A 21911-nucleotide genomic window follows, 5' to 3' on the forward strand; every position below is an offset into this window, starting at 1 on the left:
ATCTCTGGTTTCAATTTGAAACAAATGATTTTCAGTTAGAATTTATTACTTCCGAATTAGGATTTTTGATAAATATTTATAATCAATAATCATAAATTCTTACAAATAGAATGAAGAACAACTGTTTAATCTCTTTAACTTAATAAGTAATCTAAATAAAAGCTAATTCAGCATAAATAATAAACCTGCATTTGCTATAACAAAAAATTGAGCTCTTTTGGACAAGTACCCAACAAACTTAAAAAAAATAAGCAACAGAACACGTAACAGAAATGATATTCAGGCTGCCTATACCAGTTTTAGTTTGTTTTCATTATTTAACTGAGTTTTAATGAGACACCTGAGATAGCTTGTCTTTGATAAGCTATACACACAATAAGTCAACTTGTGAACAGCATAAGATGTCATTGTCAAGCTGGCATTGATACTCAAGGTCACATGACACGTTATTGAGACACTGACATTTTGTGTAGTGGTCTACCCACCATTGTTGTTGGCTTTTGTTTCAATAAATAGTTTAAGATGAGGAAATCACCAATGAATGCTTCTATTGAAATGCATACTTTCATGATATATCACATCACTGTAATGTGAACCTTTTACATTTTTTACAAATTTCACCCGGAAGCCAAATATCTCTAACGTTTTGGGAGTAATGTACCTTCTGTGACAGAGCTACAGGACTGTGTATCTGTTAGGTTGAATGTCTCAACTGTTATATAGGATATCTAGCCATGGGGCACCGTAAAGAAGGTTAGGACAATGCTATTGAGGTTCTTATTTGACCTTTAAAGATTCTTAGGTCTGATATATGCTGTCTTCTTTACTATGTCCTCCAATAAATATCAGTGAGCTTAAGATGTTAGTGAACCTGTTGCTGGCTCAGTTATTCCATCACCTTAGGCCACTTTTTCAGTAACATGTTCAATCAACACCCAACTTGCATAGCTGCTTGAGCTTCTCAGATCATCCAGGATTTAGCTGGTCTTTCCTTTTTTTTTCTCAAACTTCTTCAATTTTCATTTCCAATCTCAAGGTCTGACCATTACTGGCAGTGACCTAAAACATAAACCAATACCTGACTATTATGCATGTTATGCTCTGTCTTGAAGTATTAGATCAGGTATAAGGTAGTCAGTGACATAGTGCCATTATGATAGATTTTTCTGGGTATTTATGTAGTGGTGCATCATTCCTACAGCATTAGTATGAAAACATTGTAGTACTCACTTGCAGCACTCATGACGTTCCGGCCCAAGGTGTTTGTGTTGTTGTCACTGCTACTGCGGCTCAGGTTCATGTTGTTGGTCGCGTTAGTACGGGACATGTTGGGTGCACGGCGAACAAAGGATTCCATAAGGCTGGCCTCCCGGGATGAAAGATTGGGAACACTGGCGCTGGAACTCATTGGGGCACCGGCAGCCAGCAGGGAGCTGACTGACAGCCGTGTGTTTGCTGCGGAGCACAGAGGCCTCTGGGAGTGTGTGTCCTTGCTGGATGACTCAGACACTGAGCTGACGTCAGGGGAGCTTACGCTCACCAAACCCATGGAGATGGCCGTGGCTGGGTCAGTGCTCGCTGCCGTTGTGGGTGAGTGGTGTTCATCTCCTGTCACAGATGTGTCTGCAGTGAGTGTACCGGAGCTAGACCCCGAACCACAGCCAGCCTCTGATGACAGCACAACAATCGGCTCCTGCTGATTCCCATCACAGCCGAGTCCTCCTCTAGTTACTCCTCCAGACCCCACACCCTGGTCAAGAAGCACGCCCTCCGCCCTCCTTTCCAGCTGGAGACTCCCTCCACTGAGCATCCCAGCAGAGGAGCTCAGACTGATATCAGAGGACGAAGCGACGCTGCAGACAGAGCTGCTGCTTCCTTTCCTGCTGGAAGAGCTTGCCCCACTTCTGTCAGGACAGTTATTTTTCACCAGGCTGCTCCAAGAAGGTTGTTGGGAAGACGACGAGGTTGAGGACAATGACGCTGACATGGTGGTGGTTCCGCCAATGGCTGTTGATGTCACAGAGGGTCCCACCGTGGATGAGGCGGGACCTGAAACAGTGGATGAGACAGGTTTGGGTGTTGGCGCTGTGGCAGCCGACTCAGGGTCATACCCTGGAGCAAGCTTGAGGTCAAACTTCCCTTCAGCGCCCATACGGTAAGAGTTAGAGCATCCGCTAGCATCCCAGGTTACATCAATCCACCCTGGATGGACAGAGAGATAGGAGGGAGACGGACAGATGGATGTCAGAGAGGCGGCAGAGAGGGAAACAGGGCGAGAGCAGCAGAGGAAGGTAGACAGCAGACAAGCAGCTCACAGTCCCAACAGCTCCACACAAAGAGTGAGAGAAAATTATTCTGAAACTATCTGCCTAAAATGTCAAGCAACAGCAGACTTCAGGAACATTATTGGCTACGTTATCTGTTAGGAGAGATTCTGTCATTCAGACTTTCCAGCTGATTGGGCAGCATGGTGGAAGGGGTCTCCAGCTGAAGCCTCTATTCATAGAGAACCTGCTAAATTTTAAAGGCAGGCTTCATCCAATTAGTTCATAAACTGAAATGAGTCAAACTCAAAACATCTGCAAATTTACTAGGAACAGCAGTTATTCTTTGTACTTTATTTTATTTATCGATGACATTTAATGTGAATATTTAACACATTTAACACAGCTCAAGAAAGTGACTGATGTGTCCATCACTTCGTTATGTCAACGAGAAACAACCAATTATTCACCTAACAGGCATGTCATTAAAACATATCACTTTAATTTTATTTATCTCTGTATAAAATAAGTGTTTCATCAATAATCGAGTTATATTGACAGCCATATATGTGAAACTAAGCTGAAGTGTTAGGCTAAGTCAACATAAGCAAAACCTATTTAGCCCTAATGCTCTAAAATCTTGTTTTGTTTTTATTATGATGTTTTTGTTATTTCTTTTCTGAAAGTAAGCAGGCAAGAAGCGGGGTGGAGAGACGGGGAAAGCAAGCAGCCTTCAGGTCTAGTGCCAAAAAAATATATATATATAAAAAAAAAAGACAAACATTCCTCCCACTGTTAAAATAATCATTATATATAACAATAATACTACTAATATGAAGATAGTTATTATTTTATGCTCAAGGTAATAATTGGCTGCTTTGACAGACCTGCTGCTTGTTGGCTGCCAAATGTAGTTTTGAAACAGCATCACTCAAAAAAGTTAACTACTCCCTGTCAGCCTGTTTCTGGGCTTTAGAGGTTTCTAAAATCAATACGCGTCCTTCTTGTGACAAAGGGGAAAGTATGGTAGCCTTCTTTCAGCCAGCTGACCAGCAATGCGCAGCAACAGGTGGTGCAAGTGCGGTGTTACTTTTTGCTCCATACAGCTGAGGGAGAATTCCAGTTATTCTAGCACTTTTTCTATCATCTCATTAAAAAGGACTGTAAACCACAGGAAGGGGTGATGGAAAATGTAGCGAGGGAAAGTTTAAATCCCTACTTTACCTTAATACCAGCAACTTGCCCATGTCTGATGCTGACCCAGCTCCTATGTTCTAATTTATTAAAGTGACTTTCATTGCCACAAAGAGTAAAAAGCATTTCTTAAGCGGTTTTGTTTTCATAATAAATATTATTTTAGTTGTATGGGCTTTACGTTAGATTAAACCACACAACATAAAAATATTTTGCCCTGACTTTAGACAAAACACGTTTTATTGCTTATGTAATGTTGTGAATTATTCAGGAAGCCTTTTAGTACTAGTGGAGTGACTAGAAAAATCATGTGACAGGCACAAAATAGAAAATAAAAGCAAGAGAAGGGTTTTTTGTCTTGACATACAAAGAATCATAACGGCAAAAAGGGAGAAAATACAATCAAACAATAATGATCTCATTTATGGTGCTGAAATATGAGATGAAGAAATGGAAGAGAACACAGAGTTGTAAGAAGAGTTTGTTGAACAGTGAAGTTCTCATTATCCCACTATATGCTCAGATTAAAGGTTCGGGCATAGCAACAGCAATAATACCAGTTTCATGGCTCATGTGGCAAAATGTGTTTGAGCTGATCTACAGGCAGTTCCATCACATCAGGTTCAAGTTAAGTGCTATTCTATAGCACTTGAAAGGCATTCCTTTCTGCATGCAGTCAGAGCCTCAGACGTAACAATCCCAACTAGGCCTGAAACGATTCCTCAAATAACTCGAGTACCTCGATTTATAAAATTGCAGATAATTTGCCTCGAGGCTTCATTAAATTATATTTTACTATTCAGCGCAATGTGTTCCGCCAGGATAGGTATTAGTATTAGTTCTCTCACTTCCACAAATGGGCTGTTGACCAGAGCTACGTCCGTAGCTCCCATCAGGTGAGGTTTATTTTCCCTCTGCAATCTGTGATCATTAGTGCAGCATCTGGCATGTTGTACATGTACAAGGAAATACATTTTGGCAAACGTTATGTACCTGCTGATTAAGAAGAGTAATGACATTATTTGTAGTGGCTACATGGCAAGAAGAACACGAAGCACTACTGCTAGTGACCGACATAATTTAAGATAAAAGCACAGCAACAGATGAACGGCTTGAGCTAAAAACTGTTTATTTGTTGATGTGCTTCAGGATTCATTTATGAGATATACTTAGAGTGAATATTGCTAGTTAAAACATAGTTTTAGTCATAAGCACAATTTTCCTTTTTTATGGTTGGCACCAAACTTCTGCTTTAGTATCTGTCATTAACCTTTATTTTCTATAAGTGTAGTATTTGTTTCCAGCTCACAGTCAAAATAAAATTTTTGCAAACTCTGGACCAACATAATAATAATACAGTCTTAATTAAAACATGAATAAACATTTGCTATTTACAATAACTCAACAAAACTCAGTTCTTTGTAGCTAAATTTCTAAACTCATAGCCATCTACAAAGATAACATTTACTTTTATAATCTGTAAAAATAATATGCAAGATTTAGAAAAAAATGAAAAAAATCAAGCAACTGAAGCTTAAATTGCATTAATCACTTATTTACTTTTACTACAGCCGGGTCATCAGTAGGGGTAAACTACTCCTTCACAAAATCAAATATATGTACAAGTTTTTTCATATTTCAAACTTAAGACTGAGTCTAGTGTAATATCTGCAAAAGGCATTGTTTACTAATATGCCTCAATAATTTGTTATGTTAATGTGAAATGTTTTATTTCTTATCCGTTTTAACACTTTAGAAAAGAACATGATTTTTTCATATTTCAGACTTAAAACTGAAGGCTATGTTTGAATCTTATTGCATTTTAAGCATTCATTCATTCATCTTGTGAACCACTTATTCCATAGTGGGTCATGGGGGAGCTGGTGCCTATCTCCAGCGGTCTACGAGTGCGAGGCTTGGAAGGGTCAAAGTAACAAAAATGAGCTTGAAATGAATTGAAAGTGTGAAATGGTAAACATGGTAAAATTGAGTGCCATAAAACCACCATGTGATTAATTTCGCCACTGTGACAATTAGAATCCGTGAATTTGGAGGTCATTATAATAACATGGTAAATATTAATGTTATAAATATTAAGGTTATCAAATTTGACATTGCCTGTTTTCATTCACTGCCTTGATTTTAGCCCCTCCATTTTTACCACCTCAATTTTATCATTCATCACATTCAGAGTGTAATTTTTGTTACTCCCGGTAGATCAGAATATGGCAGCAGTCCTGTTGCGACAGCGAAGTTCTCTTTCAACATTCGTTTCGGTATCTCACTATGGGACACGCCTCCAGCGCCTATCCCCCAGAAGCTCTATTACATTACGCCAGTCTTGACCGGCAGGCGGAAGTGACGTCTGCTCCCATGGGAGGACTTCCTCCCAGTATAAAAGTCGACGTCACGTAGGTGATCTTCAGTCTAACACCTCTTCTCGCTCCCAGAAGCACCTCTCAGACGGTCATTATAGTAACTTGAGCTAGCTTAACTGTTCACAGAGCGAGCTAACAACTCGGTCGCCGAGCGCTTCTCAATACCTGTGCTTGACTGTTCTGAGTCCCTTTCAACGCTGGTCTGTCGCCAAACAGCAGCGCTGCAACTGGTCACCAAACTAGCTGCAACCTTAACAGAGCTTAAGAAGTTGTGTAACTTGCACTCGTTCTCACCATGAACAGAGGCAAGCCACCATCTAGAACCTGCACATGTGGCAATCTCATAGCTGGGGCAGATACCCACTCTGTCTGCGCTTCGTGTCTGGGGCTGCAACATGCCCAGGACGCGTTGGCGTCACCGGCGAGCTGCGAGCACTGTGCACGGCTCTCCCTTAAGTCTCGTCGGCGCAGGCTAGCACGCCAAGCTAGCCTGTCGGAGGTTGATCCTATGATGGGGGTAGCCAATCTCCCGCCACCGGAGCTTCCTGGTACTGATGAGAGAGAGCCCACTTTGGCTGGAGCCAGTTGGGGTGATCAGCTCGACGCTGTCGCGCCACTGACTGACCCAGAGGAAGACGAGGCCACACTTCCAGGTTTCAGTACTCTTGCTAATGCCGAGTCCGAATCTGAAATGGAGTCCATCAGTCTCGGGTCTGACGACGACGAGCTGGACTGCGGGCCTTATGCCATCCAGTTGGTTGCAAAGCCCTCGGTGACGGATGACACCAGCCGCTGCGGTTCCCCAAACCCGACTGCAACGGACCTGCATGATGTCTGCAGAAGGGCAGCAAAGAAGCTGGGCATCGAGTGGCCGGAAACCCTCACCGAAACTACCACATCTCGATATGAGGGGAAGCGGCTTCCGAGAGCCAAATCTTCCGGCAGACAGCTGTTGCCGGTCTTTCCGGAGTGCCTCGAGGAAGCGACCCGGTCCTGGACTGGACGGGCATGGAGGCCGGCGGTTTTTCACATCTGCCTCCCGTAGAACCTCTGCTGGCATCTCACCGGCACCCATCGCAGAAGTCAGCCATGACAGCGGCAGGACCCACCCTTCCCTTCAAAGCTGACTCTTTTCAGTCCACTCTGAATGAGAAAAGCTACAAGGCGGTGGCTGCATCTGTTAAAGCCTTAAACGCTTCGTCTCTTCTCCTCGCTTACCAAGCGGAATTACAGGAGCAGATGACTGGCACACCGATGGCCGATTTGTGGGACGAGTTGTGCGTGGTGACAGACCTATGCCTGCGTCTCCACAGAAGTGCTGTCCAAGCATCCGGGAGAGCCATGGCCCTGATGGTCACTCAGGAGAGAGCTAGATGGCTGAACCTCTCTAGCCTGTCTCAGAGGGAAAAGAACCAGCTCCTCGACACCCCCGTGGACCCGAAGAGCTTATTCGGACCCACTGTGGCAGCCATGCAAAAACGCTGTGAGGAAAAGAAGAGGGAAGGTGAAGCGCTAAAGCTGTGTCTGCCCAGGAAAGCGCAACCTCCTCCCCCTCCAGCACCCCGTGTGCCGTTCGCTCAAGCGGCGGCTCGACCGGCCTACCGCATCCCCAAACGCCAGCCTCAGCCGCAGTCAGCAGACCGTGGGAAACAAACCGAGCTCAAAGGTGCTTGGGGAAGGAAGCCATTTGCTCCCCCGACGACGCCACCAAGCGACCCCTTCCGCTACTGTGAGCGCAAAGAAAAAGAGGCGCGCTACCTAGGGAGCCGTCTTCGGGGTGGGAGAGCAGGATCTGCCAGACACCTGCACCTCCCCTACCAGGACACGTCCTGTCCCAGTTCGAGTTCAGAACGCCACGTTCAAGGCAACTCAAACGGCCTGCAGAGCCGACGTTGGAGCTCATCGTTCAGAGCCGATCGAAGCAGAGGAGGATCAAAGCCACCGAGAGCTCAGTGGAGCCGCAGCTGTGGCCAGAAAGCACACACCAGTGCACAAACACATGCTAGTGTCTAAAAACACGACCTTCCCCCTTCACAACATGTTCAATAAACTTGTTTTCTGGCACGCATCCAGGCCTGGAGCCGAGGGCGCAGCCACAACAAAAAAACATGAAAAATATGTTAAAAATAACACAAGGACAGGACATGGCTGTGCAGCTGCACATGAGGCCACGAGGGGGAGCTCTCGCTCCAGCTTTGGCACAGCAGGCTGTTTTTTCTGTGGAAGAAGCAGACCTGGGACGAGCGCAGCTGGCAGTTGTAGCGGAACAGCAGATCCCTCAGCCGGTGTTGCGCAGTGTTTACACGGAAGCACCTTTAGGTCCACTGGCAAACAACACTCAGCTGTGGCGAGCGTGTGGAGCGTCAGATTGGGTGATAAAGACTGTATCCAAGGGATACAGGCTCCAATTTGTGACAGCCCCACCCCGTTTCAAGGGCATAGTACAGTCATACGCCCGGGGAGAGTCCGCTCGCGTCCTGCAAGAGGAAATAATTTCCCTGCAGCACAAAAGAGCTGTCCGGCTGGTACCGCAGGAGCAAAGCAGAGACGGGTTTTACTCCAGATACTTTCTCGTGCCGAAAAGGGGCGGGGGTCTGCGACCGATATTGAATCTGCGGGCTCTGAACACATATCTGAGACGGTATTCGGTCAGGATGCTAACACACGCAGCTCTGATAAAGTTTGCGCGTCAAGGAGACTGGTTTGTCTCCATAGACTTGAAAGACGCATATTTCCATATCCCTATATACCCCCCTCACAGAAAATACCTCAGATTTGCGTTTCAGGGAGAGATATACGAGTACCTGGTACTTTCCTTTTGGCCTCTCACTGAGCCCACGTGTGTTTGTGAAATGCACCGAGGCAGCCATCGCGCCTGAGGGAAAGGTGGATGCGTCTGGCGACGTATATAGACGATTGGCTGATTGCAGCTCAGTCTTTAGAGGAGCTCAGGACGCATGCAGAGATGCTTACTTTACATCTGACAGCCCTGGGATTCACAATAAACTGGGAAAAGAGCATTTTAACCCCAGTACAAACAATCACCTTCATTGGCCTGTCCCTGAATTCAGTCGAGTTCAGAGCGCTCCTCAGCGGGACAAGTAAAAGCCTTTCAGGCTTGTCTGGCACTCTTTCGCAGAGGCACACAGGTGAAATTCAGGTTATGCCTCAGACTGCTGGGTCTGATGGCGTCTGCGCTGGCGGTGATCACACTCGGCCGTCTACACATGCGCCCGTTTCAAAGGTGGGTGGCGTCACTCAGCTTGAGCCCCACACGCCATGCTCACCGCAGCGTCCTGGTTTCTCTCATATGTGCACGCACGCCGAGCCCGTGGAAGCGCCCCGGTTTTCTCAACACTGGCGTTACCATGGGAACCATCCTGACGAGGAAGGTAATTACCACAGATGCCTCGCTGACAGGCTGGGGAGCCACTCACGAGGGGATGATGGTAAACGGCGTTTGGAGTCCACAAACACAGACAGCTCACATAAATTGTCTGGAACTCCTGGCCGTGATGCTGGCACTGAGACACTTTCTGCCCTTTATCAAAGGGCACCATGTTTTGGTCAGAACGGACAACACAACAGTGGTTGCTTACATCAACAGACAGGGGGGTCTGCGCTCACGTCATTTACACGAGCTGGCATACAGACTGATAATCTGGACCAGCTCACACTTGCTGTCGCTAAGAGGTAATGAACAGAGGCGCGGATCTGCTGTCAAGGGGCAATCCCCGCTACAAAGAGTGGAAACTCCACAGCGAGGTGATGACCCAGATATGGAAGAGGTACGGCCGAGCGGAGGTCGACCGCTTCGCATCAGGGGAAAATGCTCAGTCTCCGATGTTTTTCTCACTGACAGAGCAACAAGCTCCGCTTGGGCTGGATGCTCTAGCGCTCAAATGGCCGCCGGCCCTACTGTACGCCTTTCCCCCGCTGGAACTGATCATTCCTACTCTCGCCAGGGTGCGAGAGGGAAAACACTCACTCATTCTGATAGCTCCCCGCTGGCCAGGGAAACATTGGCTAGCGGAGATTTTTCAGATGCTACACGGCGAGCCATGGCGGCTTCCCCTCCGCAGAGATCTCCTGACGCAGGCACGCGGAGAAATATTTAATCCGCATCCAGAGTGCATGGCCCTATGGGCCTGGCCTGTGAGGGGTTAAATCTGGCTGCCAGTGGGCTTCCCCAGAGCGTTATTGACACAATTCAAAATGCAAGGGCCGTTTCCACGCGTAACCTGTATGAGGGTAAATGGCAGGCATTCGTGGGTTGGTGCGCAAAACCTATGGTGAGCGTAATGCAAAGCCCTGTGTCGGACATTTTAACTTTTCTGCAGGCACTGTTGGATAAAGGCTTGGCTTTTTCCACTGTGAAGGTGTACCTGGCTGCTATTTCAGCCTGTCACGTTGGCTTTGGTGACAAACCCCCTGGTGTGTCAATTCATGAAAGGTGCACGACGGCTCCGTCCAGTGTCGAGGAGCCTCACTCCTTCATGGGATTTACCTATGGTACTCGATGCGTTGTCACGTGCACCGTTCGAACCGTTGCAGCAGGTTGAGCTCAAAGTGCTTTCCTTTAAAACGGCCTTATTGATTGCTCTGGTTTCTGCTAAGCGTGTGAGTGACATTCAAGCGCTCTTAGTTAACCCGTCCTGCATGCAGTTTCTGGGTGAGTCAAGGGTTTTACTGAAACCTAATCCTGCCTTTATACCTAAGGTTGCTACGGCTCTGCCATGCCGTGCCCTTGAATTAATGGCTTTCTACCCACCACCATTCTCCTCTCAGGAGCATGAACGACTGCATACGCTCTGCCCAGTACGAGCTCTGCGGTTATATGTGAAAAAAACAGCAGATTTTCGTAAATCAGAGCAGCTGTTTGTGTCATGGGCTTCACCACATAAAGGAAAGCCTCTCACAAAGCTACGTCTTTCGCATTGGGTAGTGGGGGCTATTATTATGGCTTATGAGAGCAGAGGCCTTGCACCCCCTGCAGGTCTGCAGGCTCATTCCACTCATGGTGTGGCATCATCCTGGGCACTGTTCCAGGGTATACCTGTGGAGGAAATATGTGAGGCTGCCAACTGGGCGACCCCTCACACCTTCACTAGGTTCTATAAACTGGATGTCACCAGGCCCACACTGGCTCACACAGTTCTGGGTGTGGGTTCCACATTGCCATGAATGCAAGATGCAATCTGTTGGTCTTCGAGTGAGCTTATCTGGCAATACGGGAGCAGAAATATCCCATAGTGAGATACCGAAACGAATGTTGAAAGAGAACTTTAGGTTAAGGATTTAACCCCGGTTCTCTGAAACATGAATGAGGTATCTCACCAGATCACCCTCCTTGCAGGGAGCGAGGAAGAGGTGTGCTTATTAAACTGAAGATCACCTACGTGACGTCGACTTTTATACTGGGAGGAAGTCCTCCCATGGGAGCGGACGTCACTTCCGCCTGCCAGTCAAGACTGGCGTAATGTAATAGAGCTTCTGGGGGACAGGCGCTGGAGGCGTGTCCCATAGTGAGATACCTCACTCATGTTTCAGAGAACTGGGGTTAAATCCTTAACCTAAAGTTTTGTAGTTCTTGACCCACATTTTCCCATAATTCATTGCGGGTCGAATCGGATTGGTCGAGCTCAGGCAGCAATGGCGGACGATGCTGGCAAAAATTGTGAATAAAAATGTAATGTATGCTTTCTGTGACCCAAAATAAACTTTTAAGATGTTTTTAGGCTAGAATGTAGGCTTGTTGAACTCAAATATCTACTCAGTTTATTAAGATTCCACTTAGTTTAAAAAAAGAGGTTTGGTGTTTCTCATTGCCAGCTCATTTCGGCAGCTTTCAGCCGACCGAGCAGTTTTCCCTCCCTCTTCCGGAAAAGGCGCCTGATTCCCGGCTCATTGTGTTAAAGAGAGACTGAGGTGCAGAAACTGGAGACTCTGTACCTCAGTCTCTTGTGACTCTGCGCAGCTCAACCCTGTGGCCAACGATATCACTGCCGTACTATTGAAAATGCATGCGAATGGCGATGTATGCCGCTGTCGCACCGGGGCAGCTGCTATCGGAGGAGCTAAAATCAAGGCAGTGAATGAAAACAGACAATGTTAAATTTGATAGCCTTAATATTTACCATGTTATAATTTTAATGACCTCCGGATTCTAATCGTCACAGAGGCGAAAATAATTACAAGTTGGTTTTTACGACACCCAATTTTACCATTTTCAGTATTTCACACCTTCAATTCATTTCAAGTTAATTTCTGTTACTTTGACCCTTCATATGAGGCAGGGTACATTTTAAGCAATAAAATGTTATTTAAAAACAAATTAAATTTTTACTTGCATTTTCTCTTTCATATATTTCTACTATCTTAAGGTGCTACAGCAAAACAGAATTTTTATTCAATTACTCGATTGTCAGAATACTCAATAGAATACTCGATTACTAAAATAGTTGTTTACAACAGCCCTAATCTCAACTTTACTGTCAGTTTAGTCGCAAATAAATTGTAATTCTTACAATGAGACAAATTGTTTTTCTGACGACTATAAAGAATACGACAGTCCAACCATCCTCTGAATGAAACATTTAATGAAGTAGTGCAAACCCCTAATGAAAGCTGAAACAGAAATAAATCATCCATTGGTGATTGTTAAAGGTAATGTATGAATTATTGACCATGACAAGGATTTTTTGGTGCAGAAACTCCTGTCCTAGTTAGCCCTGAAATCTATGCTTCCCTCGTTCTTTTCATCAATTCTTTGATTTAAACGGTTCTTTAGCATAAAGAACTGTTAAACATATCCACCATAAAGACCAAAGACTTGCAGGTAAAACCCGGGTATCTCTTAATGTGAACGTTTGAAAACAACCTTAAACTCCCATAGAAGTCAACATTTTATTGCTGTGACTATAAGTCACACCATGGAAGAACAAGCAGAATCAGAGATCCATGGAGATGACAAACCCTTTATTTGGTGGAGATATTGTAGAACCTGATTTCCAGACAGGAGTTGCGTATAGCAAAGAGGTTCTCTATGCAACATTGTGCAAAATGACTACAAGTCTGCTACTTCTCCAGCATAGACATTAGAAAGCAATGGATCCTGCTCAGCCCAATCCTTTAATAACTGGGGTAACTGCCAACATTAGGCAATAGCAGAAAATAGACATGCCAATCTGTGACATCAGACATGTTAAAAGGTTGTGCAGGTAGAGGATGAGGAGAAATGTTTTCAGAATCATTTTCTACAGTTCATTGATTAAAGAGGAATAAACCAGATAAGGTTTGGAGGTAGATTTGAAACAGGATGTTTGAAAAGAAAGCTGGAAGGAAACCAATGTAGGAAAAGAAGGGTTTACATGATTACTACAATAAACATCCGCCAACATTCACTCATGAGGACAGAAATAAGTTATGCCACTAACAAAGCTGCTTCTCAACCAAACTGACAATTCTAGCGGTTTAAACAGAGGGTTTGGAAATAAGTGATCTTCAAGTAGCATGTTCTTCTAACTTTCAGTTGAAGAAGGTTCACTTGAAATGGACACCAACTTACCGTTGTGTGCTTCTCCAGTGACAGTGCCCTCTCCAGGTGGATTTCCATCCTGCTCCCGCCACTTCCAGTCGATGCCACGAACGACCCGCGCTCCTGGGACAATGTACTTCATTACCTGAGAACGGAAAAGTCTGCGCTGGCGCCGAAGGTTTGCCTCTGCCTCTTTCACAGCCTTACCTGCATCAAGACAAGGACGGAGGGACACATTGCTTTATGTCCACATTTAACAAAGACAGTCACTTTAAACAATAATTAACCAAGCTGTATTTAGATCCAATAGCTACAGTACTTAATGGAGTACTGCTACTCGCCAACAATGTGATGAATACAATATGAAGCAGGGTCCACCTTTGTCACAACTAATAATTGCCTTGTTTCTCAAACCACCAGCAACAGCACTGACTGAAAGTTGAAATATCAGATGGATTCAAAGAGATTCAGAATGCAAGCTTGGTTCATAAGCAGATGGCAGTGTCTTGACCTTTAGCAACTTCTACAGAGAAGTAGAGAACGTATCTTCAACTACAGAGAAATGTTTTTGAACTCTCTGAATATACAATTTGCTGGATCAAATCAGAGACTTTCCAAGAATGTCTCGTTCTAGCTGCTAATAAACATGGTAATTAAGGTGGGTGCCTTCAGGTCGTACACAGGATTAAACTGACATCTGGTTTAGATAATATAACGCAATCAAATGTTTCTCAGGTAATTTCAGCAGCCCAGATTTTGCAGCTTTGTAAAGTTCCCATTCAAAATGAAACACTAAACAATACAAGCAAACAAGTGTTAGTCAAACCCTTGTTTTGGTTCCTAGAGTCTCTAGAAGTAGAATGGGAGGCAGATCCTTTAGTTATCAGGCTCCTCTCCTGTGGAACCAGCTCCCAGTTTTAGTCCGTGAGGCAGAAACCCTGTCTACTTTTAAGGCTAGGCTTAAAACTTTCTTTTTTTGATTAAGCTTGATTAAAGCTTATAGTTAGAGTGGCTTAAGTTACCCTGAACTATCTCTGTAGTTATGCTGCTATAAACTTAGACTGCTGGAGGACATAATGACTATTTTTCCTCACTTTGCAACGTTCTCCTACTACTCTCCAATTTCACATTATTTGCTGTTGTTCAGCTTTTAACTACGTTCCCTTCCTGCTTTTATTCTTCTTAGAAGCTACACCTGAGTTCCTGGAGTGGGACATCGGCTGAGCTACTTCTACCAACACCTAAATGTTCTTTCAACAGATGAGATTACTTGATCAAATTGCAGTACAGAAATTACTGAAAATGTGTTTCTATTTTCCCTTTAATACGGAGTTGAGAAATTAAAGTACTGCCACTTATTAGGCTGGAGTGTAAAACTTTATTCCTTCAAGTCAAACATTGTGGTGGAACTGACCTACAGCACATTAAATAAGAACATAATGTGCAGGGACAGGTTGCCCAAGGCAGGCCTACTAAGACACAGGGATGTCTTGTGGTCACTACTCAGCTACTGCTGCTTTGATGTTATGGCTCCTATGATTACTTTCAGTGCAACAGTTTCAGGGATTAATCGTTCACTTGCTACATGGTAAATCTCACACACTACCAAGTGCTACTGTATGATAATCAGTGTTTGTTTCCCATCAAGCAGGAGTCAGAACATTAGGAAAGATTTTAGGCATATTTTCTACAAAGCCGATATATACATCAAATTTTCAGTTGGAAGTGAACACACTTCATTGCCTATTTCGTTGCACTGTTAACAATCACATCCAACAGGATTATAAGTGCAATAACCTATTAGCACACCAAAACAGGGACTGAGGCTAACAAAGTGCAGAATTTGTACTGAATGGGCTTCTACTATAAAGCTCAGCAATTGAAAGTTCTCACCTAGCTGGTCTTCACAAACAGCTGTGACTGTGCCGTACAACTCGAATCCAGATAGAGACAGGTAGTGTGTCTGACCACTGGCATTCTTCCCCATCTGTTTAATTCTTATATGCCTCCAGCCCTGCTTCTCATCTTTGGATGGGTCCAGAGGCCATGTAGCTGTTGACCTGTGGAAAAACAGACTACAATTAGTATGCACCAAAAAATGGTATTCCTCTCCAAATCCAAACAAAGTTTTATTGAAGGTTGTACCCCGGTTCATTGAGGCTGCCATCATCTATGTGCGTGTATAAAGTGGACCAGTTCTGACCATCTTTTGAGACCTGAAAAACCCAATTTCGCAGTGCAGAACGGCCATAACCCCTGCAGGAGAAGAAAAGCACAAACAAAAACCGTGTTTTAACCATGTAACCAAAAGTGTAAGCTTGTAACACTGTTTTTCAGAAAACAATGGGTCTTTGATACTATAACTTTCTACATTTGACTTTTCTTTATTGCATAGCCTGGCTCAGGGATGTACATGTTTACTTACCTTGCATGCCTCAGAGTGTAAGCTGATGGAATGACCCATAGGCCGAGGTCAATAGCAAACCAGGCATTCTTGTCATCGTTAGTGTGGCAGTTGAGAGCAGAGCTATCACGACTTAGGATGTCCTCCAGCCGCCCATAAGGAAGGTTACGCCCCTCTGAGGACGTCACCACTACCAGCCCATAAGCTGCAGGATTGACCCATTCATATGCCGTCCTGAGTGAAACAGAAAAGTAAACATAAACCAAATGTCTAACATCAAGCATTCTTACCAGGGTTGGCAATAGAGAAAAATCTAAAAATAAATGCTGAAAAAGCTCCGAATCTGCAGAATGTACCTGTAAGTTTCACCACACCAAAAGGTTCTGTATGTAAGGTTGTGATGTAAGAAAACAGGACATTCTGATACATTTACATGCAGCCTCTGACACTGTAAAACGTTTGACTCTGAAGCTTTAAAGGTGGCTAAAAGCACTGCTCTTACTTTGCATTGGTTCCAACCCAGTAGATGATGCCATTCTCATCAAAGTCATGTTGATGTCTAAAAGTGAAGGTCTGGCCTTCCCTCAGTTTTCTCACAAAAACAAATGACGAGCGCTCAAAGTCGTACCACTGCTTCGCCACCTGGACAATAAAGACAAGTAAGAAAAAGGGTGTTAGAACGTGAACTATTAGCCAAGTCCTCTGATTGGCTCACTAATGTAACATTTGGAGTGAGACTTCACCATCTTTAGAAGGTATTGCTCCAGAGACTCCACTGTGGCGAGCGGTTCCATCTTCAGCATGCGACCCGTGCGGTCAATCAGAGCAGTCTCCCCAGGTGCACGCTCCAGGCGGAATCGCAACCGCCTTGTCAAGATCTGGCGCACAAATCACATAATAATGCTGATGACTGACTAACAAACGTTATGCAAGATCACATAAGAATAAACAACAGATGCCGACTCACCTGCAGGTTATAAGAGGACCCTGGAGAGTCATACAGATAAAGAGGAAGACGCTCAATGGACTCCAGGACAGCTATCAGTTTTCTGATTAAGGCAACAGCTGGTCGGCTGCACACACATACACAAAGCCAGGATTTATTATTGAATAATATGAGTTAAAGGCATTTTCTGTGTTGCCCTGTGATGGATTGGCAACCTGTCCAGGATGTACCCTGTCTCTCGCCCGTAGACTGCTGGAGGCACCAGCTCCCCCATGACCTACTATGGAATAAGCGGCATGTATGTATGTATGTATGTATGTATGTATGCATGGATGGATTTTCAGTCCAGTTCTCTAACCAAACATCTGTTACTGATTACTTCTTGATCCAGAATCCTTTTCCTTAATAAACAAGACGACTGTTATGTTTAAATTTCAACAGTGTTGCCATCCTCCTGCAGCCTTTTGGGTAGAAAAATCTGCTGGCTCGAAAAAAAACTGAGCGTCCATAGGATTAACGTAGATGGGCAGTGTTTGCTAGGGAAATTTATTCTCAAATAGTCACAATATTGTCATTTTAGACTCTGCATGTGGCATAAAGCACAACAGATTGAATATATTTGTTCTATTACCCAGCCCTACTACAATGTTGATTTCATGACAACACTACAGTCACTTGGGATCTATGTTGTGTTAAATAAACTCAGCCTCAGTTGTCAAACACAGCCTCATGTTTTGGTTTATTAAGTAGGAAGAAAGATCTGACCCCTTAATTTGTAGCTTATTGCCAAAGCTACTCATCTGACTCCATATTTACACAATCATGTATTACATGTTGCATTACATTTTTTTCCCCCTTGTGCAGATTTTCCACAAAATTGAAAAAAAAGTCCTCAAAATAGAACAAACAAACTAGTGAGCAATTCTACAGTCGAATTAAAAATACGTGTTCATAGATTTACCTTTCATTATCTTCATTCTCACTGAAAGCTGCCTTAAAGACATTGATCCTCTCCATTAAAGGCTTACAATCATGTTTCATGTCCAGCTCAGCACTCTGCATGAATCCAAACAGAAAAGAGCTTCAAGTCATGATGTGAAAGATGCTTGCCGAAGAATACTGGTTTGGTTATGGATACATCAGAATGTCAAATTTAATAAGCCAGACGTCAATGAAAACAAAAGAAGAAGAAACACCATCACTTTAAGAGAAAATATGTTTAACATGTTGGTGCAGTTTGAGGGAGTAAAAACTGTTGGGGTCATTAGATACTCACATTACTGAGAACAGTGAACAGAGCCTGCACAAGACCACTGCTACACATCTCATATGGCGAAATTGTGTTTTCATCCTTCAAGACCACAATCAGGTTCTCCAAAGCAGTTTTCATCAAGTCCCTCCACGTGTTCTCGCCTTCTAGACACTGCAACAGCAACCATCACACACATACCCAGATCATTCCTTATGTCTGGAACTTATCCTGTGGGTTCATACCCACATGTTGCTGAGTTTGAGTACCTGTCTGTTAACGTGTAGTTCCCAGGCAGATTCTAGCTGTGTGGCGATGTTCCTCAGAGTGACCACCACCCCTCTTGGCATGCTCTCCACAGCTTTGAAGTGGTCATCATACAGCTCCCTTGCCATGCTCTTTACCTTCTGCTTCGTCTTCTCTAGTTTGGATTTCAGCTTCCTGCCGCGCTTCCCCGTCCACCCAGTAACAAATTCAGAGCCTGCATATTTGCAAGATGAATATTTATAAGAGCAAAATAAAAGAGGAAAAAAACACAAATTAGTCTCAATATGGTTTATTTGCTATAGCTTTAACAGTCCAGGGCAGAGTTTACTAAACCACAGATAATTTAGGCTAAATGCACCATAATAAAAACATTCCTGTACTCTGAGCAACTTTCAAAAAGTTTGTCATTAACAAAACTGATGCATCAAAACATTTAGATTTGTAAACCAATGAATTCAAGAAGGACTGTTTTTCCACAGTGACCCACCCAGTGATGTTTCTGCAGTGAATGAGTGTTTGGTTCCTCTGTTTGACTCAAATACAAAGCCAGGTAGGTCCTCCTTCAGTATGGTAGCTTGCTGTCCATCGGAGTTGTGGATGGCGATCTCTCCATCTTTTAAGCAAGTCAGAGACCAGTTCCCAACTGTCAGCTTAGTGGGGCCGACAACGGAGAGAATGGGCTGACTGGCTGTTACAGGTTTCACCTGACTCCTCGCCCGCTGAAGCTTCTCCAAGAACTCACTTCGAGACTCTGCAGAATGTGGGAGACCAGCTGTCCATCAAAGCACAAAATAAGCGAGCAACTAAGTGTGAAAAACGCATGTCCAACATACCTGAACTGTCAGAACCCCCCTCTGGGCTTCCACTGGAGTACATTGTGGCAAGCTTCCCATCCAAGATAAATCTGAACCAGCCATTTGAACCATTGGAGAGTTCGAGGGCAGCAGCATCTGACCAGATATAGAGACAGTCTCTGCCTCGAATGATGGACCAGTCCCTCCAGTGGTATGGCTTCCCCTGCTGGACTTCTTTGGCATCTTCCTGAACCTCATCCTCCTGCAGGAACAACTTCCTTAATTTTATCTAATCGATATTGTTACAAATGGTTTTGACAGAAGCAAACTAGACACGAACATCTGCAAAGCATCTATAGATCAATAGTCATAAATTCATATCGAGTCTATTAGTACCTCCACATTAGGGTTAAGGGTCATGATACTATCTTTTTAAAAGCTATACGGAAGGAAATACCTGATTGCTCAAACCATTTTTAATACCGCAGCATCATTTGTGAAGACACAGGGTTCTTCATAAAAAAGAGCAGAAACAATACATAACAATATATTCATTACCCTAATTAGGGCAAAACCAATAAATGGAGAGCAGTTTAAAACCCATTTTACTGATCAGATTCTCAGCAATGGTCTTTGTCCACTGCGCAGCTCTGAGATGTTGCCTACCAGCTTGGGGAAATGAAGATCGCTTAGTTTGTATCAATTTTGACGCAAATGAATGTCTTTAAAGCAGTGCTTCCCAACCTTTTTTGACTTGACGTGTTAGCAAAAATATGTTGGGCCATCATCCATTTTCGGAGGTAAACAAACTACTCCGCCTCCCAGCATGCAATGCAGCTCTGACGTCACCGGCAGAGGCAATAGCTCAAGCTAACGCTAACTGCCACTCCAGTGTAAACCATCACTAGTCTCACGCGAAGAAAGCGATCTCTGGAGAAAAAAGAGCTCGGGGGGGACTTTACATTCCTTCTCCAACTTGTCTATTCCGGGAAGAGCTGGACAAAGCTGGAAATCTTGCTAATAGAAGATGATCAGAAGACTTAACTCTCAATCGAAGATTGTCAGCCGCTACACAGGCAAAGGTAAAAACCCCACAGAGGTTTTTTCCAGAGAGACAAATTTCCTCCATGTTTGTTTCAGTTAACTGCCAACGGTTCATCACATTTTACCCGTTTGGGGACAGAGGACAAGTGTGACGGTTTTAAATTATTCATGGACAAGTGACTACTACACCCCACCCCCCTTTTTCTTCTAACCTACAACCCATCCTGAGACTCTGCTGAAGAGAGAAGCCAACCTCAAATAAATTTGTTGCTGTCCTTATTAATTAGATTTTCTGTTAGTCTGGACAAGGTGCGGGTGTAGGGAATTAAAGCGATCTAGGATTGCCCAGAAAATCCAATGTATTAACTTGTTTGTGCCTGAGTGTTATTGGAGTGCTTTGTCTGTGTTCTAATACTGTGGACTGTGAAGCGTGGCTGAGCATAGCAAAGTTGACTGTCGTTTCACTGTGCGTTGACCGGCTGATCCTAAATCAGCCAGGAGTTTAAAGTTGGACTATTGAAGTTTCATTCAGAGCAGACGGACGTTTAAATCTGAGCCTCGTTCTGAGTCCTGATTATCTCCATTGTCTCATCGTTTATAGACTTTGTATGTTTCCATGGGTTTCCGGTTCAGTTTTATGGTCCTTTGCTCGAAACAAGTTCACCATCAGCTGTTGATGGCTAAGGAGTCCGGCTGCTGAGCGCTATACCACTTGTGAACAGGCCTGGTTCTATCATTCTGTCAGCTGATATCGAGACGCATCACCGGACCAAAGGAAGCTTCACTGTTTATAAATTTTACTCTTTGTCCCAAGTCATACCAAAACATTTTATTCCCACTTCTGTTCATAAATTGCTGATTTGATCTTCATCTACACTCAGTGTGCATCCTTATTTTTGGTTATTAGTTTACCCCTTTCATAGAATAGTGCATCCTTAATCGGGGGTTTTTAAACGACGTTGCAGTCACGTGACCGCACTTCACGATCGCCAACTTGGGCGGCAGCTGCAGCCTGTTTTCGTTGTTTTAGTGCGATCAGTGAAGCAAAACTCCAGCCCATTCATTTAACTATGGAGAAAACTTTCTTTGTTGTGGGTTGTGCTGCATGTGGTGGTAAAGACCAACGTTCATTCTATCATCTGTCAGCCATGATAGAAAATCAGTGTGAGAAAACAAAAACACTGAGTACACAACGTCGACTACGGTGGCTGAATCGGATATCCAGGGTGGATTTGGACGGCTTGAACCTCACTCTCGCCCGAGTGTGCAGTGCACATTTTGTCACAGGTAAATAAATAATGTCTGCATTTATTGTAATAATATTCTGGAAAGTAGTCTGCCAAGACCGTGAGCTGATCAGCTGATTCTGAGCTGGGTGGCAGCACTCAGCGCTGTGACCCTCTTCAGTAAGCTGCGCTCTCACGCCTTCCCTATTATGTATTTAACCAATAAAAGGCAATATCAATATCAGAATCAGAATCAGCTTTATTGCCAAGTTCGTACATACAAACAAGGAATTTGACTCCGGTACACTTTGCTCTTTTGTTCTGTTTTTGCATTACAGAATATACAAATTTACAATTTACAATGTACAATATACAATGTACAATGCAATATTCTGCATTACAGAATATACAAATTTACAATTTACAATGTACAATATACATATATCTAATAGAAAAGGTGCATTTGCAACATCTGTATGCTGTTGTTCTGTACTCTATTGAATGTTCAACAGAGAAACAGCCTGGGGGAAGAAACGGTCTCTGTGGCAGCTGGTTTTAGTAAACAGTGCTCTGTAGCGGCGGCCTGAAGGTAAAAGTCTAAACAGTTT

General features: G+C 44.0%; 1 protein-coding gene across 1 annotated transcript in view; it reads right to left on the bottom strand.

Annotated features, from left to right (window-relative positions):
* hectd1 (HECT domain containing 1) overlaps positions 1-21911 on the bottom strand; it is a 72926-nt gene that overhangs the window by 28883 nt on the left and 22132 nt on the right. Inside the window, 13 exon segments of the mRNA XM_047393193.1 lie at positions 1231-2202; positions 13404-13580; positions 15267-15433; positions 15519-15629; positions 15799-16011; positions 16280-16419; positions 16521-16655; positions 16745-16850; positions 17685-17779; positions 18000-18146; positions 18242-18453; positions 18727-18990; positions 19073-19295. Of these exon segments, the coding sequence (XP_047249149.1) occupies positions 1231-2202; positions 13404-13580; positions 15267-15433; positions 15519-15629; positions 15799-16011; positions 16280-16419; positions 16521-16655; positions 16745-16850; positions 17685-17779; positions 18000-18146; positions 18242-18453; positions 18727-18990; positions 19073-19295 (2962 nt within the window).

This window comes from Girardinichthys multiradiatus, chromosome 19, assembly GCF_021462225.1.
Source record: "Girardinichthys multiradiatus isolate DD_20200921_A chromosome 19, DD_fGirMul_XY1, whole genome shotgun sequence".
Lineage (NCBI taxonomy): Eukaryota > Metazoa > Chordata > Actinopteri > Cyprinodontiformes > Goodeidae > Girardinichthys > Girardinichthys multiradiatus.